At 39.7% G+C, this 7,420-nt stretch overlaps 1 protein-coding gene across 1 annotated transcript; it reads right to left on the reverse strand.

Annotated features, from left to right (window-relative positions):
- Window positions 1–6,185: 6,185 nt before the first annotated feature.
- On the reverse strand, window positions 6,186–6,833 carry LOC119745112 (collagen alpha-1(X) chain-like). The gene has a single exon (XM_038221334.1). The coding sequence runs from the start codon at window positions 6,831–6,833 to the stop codon at window positions 6,186–6,188; it is 648 nt and encodes a 215-aa protein (XP_038077262.1).
- Between the last annotated feature and the right edge of the window lie 587 nt (window positions 6,834–7,420).

Consider the following 7,420-nt stretch of genomic DNA (forward strand, 5'->3'; position numbering starts at 1 on the left):
ACTTCCGAACAAAAGACGTCCACATAATGTAGGTAGCAGCGACGAAGTGTGGACTTGCCCACGTCCACACAGTGTTTCCCCATTTCTGGAAAACAGGTTTAGAGGCATTTTTGGGTTAGGTTTATCTGTAGCAGAATGAAGAGAAACACTAAAGGGAATCATTGAAAAAAATTGGGTTGTAAAAGTTTTCACAGTTTGAGAAAAATGAGTTTTTCCACTGGTGTTCCTTAACTACACGAAAAGAAAGGAAAGTCCACACTAGGTATGTGAAACAAGTCTGGGTGTGCTTGCGAGGTGTTAAACACTATATTTAAGACTTATTGGAGTCTGGAATGCTGATATTTACCCAAGGTGAAGCAGAGGGCAATTATCAGCATTCCAGACTCCAACCAGTCTTAAACATGGTGTTTAATACCGACCTAGCACATAATTTATTCCCATTCATAAATAACCTTTCGGTAAAAAAAAAAGAAAACTTTTCGGTTCAAAAGTCAAAACTCGTTAATCCACAGGCGGGCTCGAGTAGGCCTATGGCTGTTTCACTTAATTCTGTCCCGCACGAGGGTGGCCAGTTCGTCTGTCGATTCTACACCGGTGTCCTTTTGCAACACCCCGGTGTAAGATATTTTCGGTCTTCCTCGCCTCCTGTATCCGTGGGTTGGTTTCCAGAGAATGACTTTGTGTGTCTCCAGCTGCGAGTGCTGGTAACAGTGGCCTGCTAACTGCACCCGACCGGCTGCGATTTTGTCTCCGACTCGTAGGAGTTAGAGTCCATGTTTCGCATCCATACAGTAGCACTGATCGATGACTGCTCGATAAGTGTTTGAAATCGGAGTTGCTGTCTCCACCTGCCCAAAGCAAACTGGTTTTAAGGCGCAAGAAACATGCCTTCAGACCTCAAGCCCTCATTTCTAAACGGAGATCGGCAAGTGAAGCCGGGTAGTAGGTGTTTGAATTAGGAGAGGCTATTTGAGACGTTGATCATATGGGACATTTCATGGAAGAGGAGTGGCTCAATCCTCCTCACCGCCCCGATCATCCGAAGTCATTTAGACCCCATTATTTAGTAGCTCAGAGATCCGTTTGCTCACCTCTTTCATCTGCGGCGTTGTGCACTAATCACGTTTGCTAAACTGCTGTGCTACCCTGTCGCAAATTGTGAGTGTTCTCCTGGAAATATTTAGCAAATAACCTCCTTAGGGTACCCCAGTAAATAGGCCAAAGATCCATCCCCTGAGCTCATGAATAATAGTTACACATTGAAATCGTTCTATATTACTTTTGAGAGCCATGGAATTAGTGGATTGAAGATTATGACATTGCACCTCTGGTCTGGACTTCCAATTCTGAGCATTTTGGGTGCAATTGGGTCCAAAAGTGGCGCTATTTAGCCATGTTGCGGATGGATTCTTTTTTTTAAATGGCTACTCTTCCAGTTTGGGAAATATAATTCGTTTAAGGGGGGAGTCTCTGGAGGGAATCTCAGTGGAGGGAAACTAAAACTGATTATAGACAACCAAAACCGTTTGTTTTCATAGGGGACGTGAGCTCGGCCCCCCTCCCCCCCCTCCCTCCTTCAACACCAATGTACCCTTAGCCCTTACCCTACCCCCACTTTCCGGAAAGTGCTGTCCCAAAACTGAACAACCATCAATCTCCAACATCTCCCTTCATCTTAAATTTCATTCACCCTCGACCCACACCCGACCCTCAAATCCCACCCATCACCAACCCAAATTCAAACGAAATAAATAAAAAGAAAATCAAAACATACGAAACATTCCAACGTAAATTACTTCAGTCTGCAATAAATTTAATATCAAAGCAATTATGATTACAGTTAATTACAGCTTTAACATAAGAATTTGGAAGAAATTACTGACGAGAGTCAAACAGGTTGTGTGCCATAAACGACAAAATTTGTTTCCTATTGGAGTATAATCAAAACGATTTTGTGCTTTTACTTGCCTGTGAAATCGATTGACTTTTTTTTTTTTTTTTGCAAAAGTGTTTGAAACACTTAAAATAAAGTGTAACAGTAGGATCAGAGTTTAAAATACGGCAGGTAGTTTATTAAATCATCAAAAGCTAGAGTTTTGCATAACATTTATATTTACTTTTTTCTAAGTAGTTATATTCGATACATATGACATTACGATTACTTTGTGTTGTAAACACTTTTCTTACAACCAGTTTGTGTATTGTAACTGACAAGCGCTACATTTTTTACGTGATAGTGTCATATTTTTCCAACAAATATTGGCATAAAATCATAAACGGGTATTTGATAAGAATTAAACTCTCGAAGTCAATTTGGCCTAACTTTAATTCAAAAACCACATACTAAAACGTCTGAATTCCAATTAAATTTTTTGAGGCAAAACATAAAGTGTACAGTGAAATCTCGATAAGTCAAACTCTGATTACTTAAAACAACTGTTAAGTCATGCAAAGAATCCATTCCCTTCAGTAGTATAACAATAATATACATAGTTGTTACAATAATATACAAGTACAATTGTGTTCCTGTTCCTTTGAGGTTTGACTTTTAGGACATTTAAGAATGTTTCTGAGTCCATTTTGGTGCAATTCAAATACAACCTCGTTTTAAAAAGAACATTTTGAAGATTAATAAATGATTTGGGGGCGTGTCAACTATGTTTTTTTTTTCTCGGAAACACACATTTTCAAGTGTTTCTGGAAATATTTTCGGAAAATCAATGTTAATGTGTCTGAAGATAAGCTTCTTATGACAATATGCTGGCATTGTTAGCACGGTTGGATCCAGAGGCCGTGATCCTATAACTTTATAACCAAAAGAATAAGCAATCCCACCGCTCCCGCACCGTCCGCATTGTTATATGCGTATTTGTCGCATTGTGCTTCGTGACATTATTAAGTGTAATCAGTGTGGTTGTATTTTGGCAAATAAATGTTCAAAAATTACATTGTAACGATTACATTTATTTGATGTTCTTTAACTCGTCTTTTGTATTGATAAATCCCAGGGTGGTTTTGATTTTATTTATATCAAAACTACATATACACGTGTGTTTAGTTATAAACGCGGAGTAATTGGTAGACAAGCATGTCATTGGATATTGCCCAGTTTAGTTGTGAACAGATTTATATTGAAACAGAACAAGAGTCACGAAATTTAGCTTTTCTTCAAAAGAACCATTTGTATAATTTTTTTTTTTAAGAAAATGCACATTTTGGCCGGTCAATCGTCATCGATGTCACGAAGAGCCACACCTGTGGATTTTGAAGAAAAAGCGTTTTTGAGATAATCGTAAAAGAAGTTCCTCAAATTTAAAACTGCAACAACAACTGCTGCTTTGTAACACCTTTCACATGATTCATTGGAACATTCACATAATTCTTTGAACGGTAAACGTTTATGTAAACCCATTAATTAAATTCAACACAGTTAATTAGCCAACACCAATTAGTAAAGATGCGTGTTCCTTCGTAAAAAAAACCAAATATCCACGTTTCCTACATTTAAGCCCTTTCTGTTCAACGTGATTTTTCATAGGCAAGAGGCGTGCGTATTACACGTGCGACTGATGATGTAATAAAGATGTGTGGCTCTTCGTCAAAAAGAAAATCTCACTTACCCTGCTTCTATGCCTTTCCATCCAACTGATACGTTTTGTACGCGTTCAAGACACGTCCGTGTCTCTACGTGATAACACAAAATGCACTAATTGAGATGCCTGTCCTTTGCATCATTGTAATTAAGAATTTAATGATGTTTTGCTTACAGAAGCATGTCAAAATGGTTTACGGTAAAATATTTTTAAGCAAAGTAGTGGAAAAAATAACCTCGAAAGCAAAAAAATTGTCATTTTTGACATATGTGGCTCTTCGTAAAAACAGTGACGAAATGACATGTATTTATACGCACACATTACTTCCGGTTTGATGATGTCCACAGTTAAAAAGTGCAAGCTGAACATTGATTTGGTTCAGGGAAGATACGTATTCATTCATGACGCGAAGAGAACTTTTATAATACAAAACATGACAATGAATGAAGAAGTGTATGTATTAATAACATATGACTTCTGGTTAAATGACGTCACAGCATTTGGCAGCCGAAGCCCAAATTTGTGCCGCAAATCGTTATTGTGCTACAAACATAGTCATAGATACTAATCAAATAATTGATTGGCATTAAAACAAAAATTGAAATAGATGATTTCAAATTTTTTCTGCAATAACTTCCGGTCGGATTTTGAAACCTCGCAATGTCAGTTGCTTTTGTTCAAAAAACATCTAGGGATTTTTTATAAACTTTAGACCAGTGATTAAAAAAAGTCTTTTACGTGCCTCCAGAGGGCGTCCTTTCTGAGAATTACGTCATAGTGGCGTTTATTTGTGGTGTTTAGCATCCCTCACTAAATATTGCCATCATTTGATTTTAGTAAAGCGCTTCCGTTTTCAAATTACATTCAATTCTCAATGCACTTCCGGAAAACCGGAAGTAAATACCAAGCAATTGAATGTGTTCGGGAATGAGAAATGTTTCCCAGGGCATCATGTACATCCACAGGAAAAAAAATGAACAAGGTACACTATTCAGCATATCAGTTCAAACAAATAACGACATAGTTCAAAACTATTTTGTCCAATTGTAACGGCCACTCCCGGCTGGAAGAGACCCCGTGGCCGTCCCAGATCATCTTGGTTGGAACAACTCGGACGACCTATGACTGAATGTGGAATGAGGCTGTAGGACGCGGGCACAGGAGATCGGCGCGACGGACTATGCAGCTGTCTATGTGGACGAGTGCGTGAGTGAATGACATCATGACGACGTCACCAAAACTTCCACTTCTTTTACAGTTGACTACGGTTCATGTTCGTACCAGGGTTCATCCTCGTAGAAATTAGTCAGTTTTGTAGGCTTCTATGTGCATTTTATATTCAGATGACTTTGACCTTCCTGTTTCCCCGGAATTAGAGGTCATGCGACTTTGCATTTGGTAATCAAAATGTTTATCAAATATGATCACAAAGTGTGAGCGTGATTGTTCATTTTATTCATGAGTTATAAAACGATTAAAAATAGTAATACATGTATTTTGAACAAAAATCGCTTGTCATTTGATAGCCAATGACGACATCATGACGTCAGAGTAATATCACACGCCTGGGATCAGGTTTGAGGTTTGTTCTAATTTTCACGTTAATGTTGTGTACAGTTAAAGTTATAGTCCATCATTTGTAATTTGTGCATTTTGTTCGTTGAGGCAACAAAAGTGCTCAAAATCTAAAGAAGGCTACTGAACAACTAACCTGATAAAGTTTCAGCTCAGCTTCAGCTGTATATTCTGAGAAAAACTGCATTCTAGGATCTCAATTTCAAATCAAAAGTTGCTGAATCATGTTTTGAATTGCGCCTGAATTCTGCGTCCGAGACACGTTCTCGCTGAGCCGAATGCAGCTACGCGATGTCGCGCACTGATCTGACGAATTATAGCAACCGGGGGTGCGTGTGCGTCGTGCCAATGCTTGCGCGCGCTTCGCCGAATAACAAAACGAACTACTAATTTAAATTTTCCTACGGTGCGTCTTAAGAAGGGGAAGCACCGTTGGAAAGGCCTTCTTTCGTTGATTACTTCAAAATGACAGCTTGCCAGAAAGAATAATTTCACGGGAAGTTTAGTCCCCTTACTATCTTTCAACCAAGTATGTTTTTCAACAATAATTACGCCAGCTTCTTTTCGGATAGCTGCAAATGATGGACTATAGCTTTAAGAAGCAAATTTGCAAAGAAATATCTTCATGGACAAAAGGACGAGAAAATCGATTGAAATTATCTGTATTAACCGCCAGTATCAATGTACGTTTGACAGTCGTTATTATTATTAGCCATGTTCATAATTGTACTAAGATAGTTTAAATGAAATATTCAAGATATTTTCATCAGATTTTTTTTTATTCCACAGTGTATACAAAACCGTTGTCAACAAGTGTAAGTATTATTTTTAATGTCGATCAATAATAAATCTATTGTATACAAGATGTGCGTGTGGGTAACGCCAAACAAATAATGACAGTTCAACAACTATTTCTTTTAATTCGGTGGTTATTTTTTCCGCAAAATGGAATGCATTTTTTTTTTAAGTATTCAGCAACACAATGCTCTTACGTATTTATGTGTGGTGATATTTTATTTATTCGGGGTAAAGAAGGAAGCCGCTAAATGAGGTGTCGTGATTGGAAGCATAACCCACCCTACCGCGCATAGTAAGATACACCGTGTCTCCTTGCTGCAGAACCAGCACCGCGCTCCCAGACATCGGCTCCCAGTGACTTGCACTGCTATAGCCAGAGACAACCACGTCGTCGTTCTTCCGGAGCTGGACGTACAGTACGCTGCTGGAAGGATATTTGCTCATAGAAAACATGAACACGTACGTGCCCGACACACTACTCGTGAACGTGCCAGTCTCGAGATCGAAGCTGGTACCCGGCAGTAGCGTCGCGGTCTGCTGGAAGGGCAAACGGGTGTTAATGTCCGTAGACACATCTAAAGCACCCGACCTCGTCACGGTGAATGCTACCGGCTGATTGGAGTCGCCTGGTGTCTCCCCTGGCTCACCCTTTTGACCTCTGACGCCAGTCTGACCGGTTGCTCCAACTAACCCTGGTGTACCCCTCGGACCTACCTTGCCGGGCAACCCTATCCCGTCGTCCCCAGGTTTCCCAGGTGTTCCCCGCTCACCCATAGGGCCACTTGGTCCAATCTCACCGTCTTGACCTGGCTCGCCCTTTGACCCCGGCTGACCGTATGGCCCCATCGGCCCTACAGGTCCAGGCATACCTGGTATGCCGGGTATAGCAGCAGGTCCCTGGCAGCACTGCTGACACACCTGAGACGCAGGACCATCACCGTCCGAGGGAACCGGCCCAGTAACGGAAGCTCGGAGCTTGACAGAGTTACCTAGAAGTAGGGCGATTGATAAAATTGCCACACATATCTTCATCTGTAAAGAAATATAACAATAAAATACGTAAACATGAGAACAAATTAAATGCCGGGAAAATGATCTATGAGAGAAAATATATTGAAGTCATGCAGACAAACTGGGGAATCACATCTTGGCCTAAGTATAAGACTTACGAAAAGTTGCCGTCGTTTGAAAAAGAAATGAATAATTATTGATGTTAACATTTTGTATGCTTAGTCAAAACTGATCTAGTTTAAAAAGCTTCTATTCAACGTTCTCACTGAACGAAATTCATTTTTCTAAATGCAGGTGGTTTATTTTGTTTAATGTCTCATCCAAAAGTGAAATCGGAAATCAGCGCTGATCAGTTTTGCTATTAGCAGCAGCTGCCATCTGTTTCATAACAGATCGAGTCTTAGAAAATTTGTTGAATTTGTAAATATCCGTGTTCCAACTGT

This window comes from Patiria miniata, unplaced genomic scaffold, assembly GCF_015706575.1.
Source record: "Patiria miniata isolate m_02_andy unplaced genomic scaffold, ASM1570657v1 HiC_scaffold_7, whole genome shotgun sequence".
In the NCBI taxonomy this organism is placed as follows: domain Eukaryota; kingdom Metazoa; phylum Echinodermata; class Asteroidea; order Valvatida; family Asterinidae; genus Patiria; species Patiria miniata.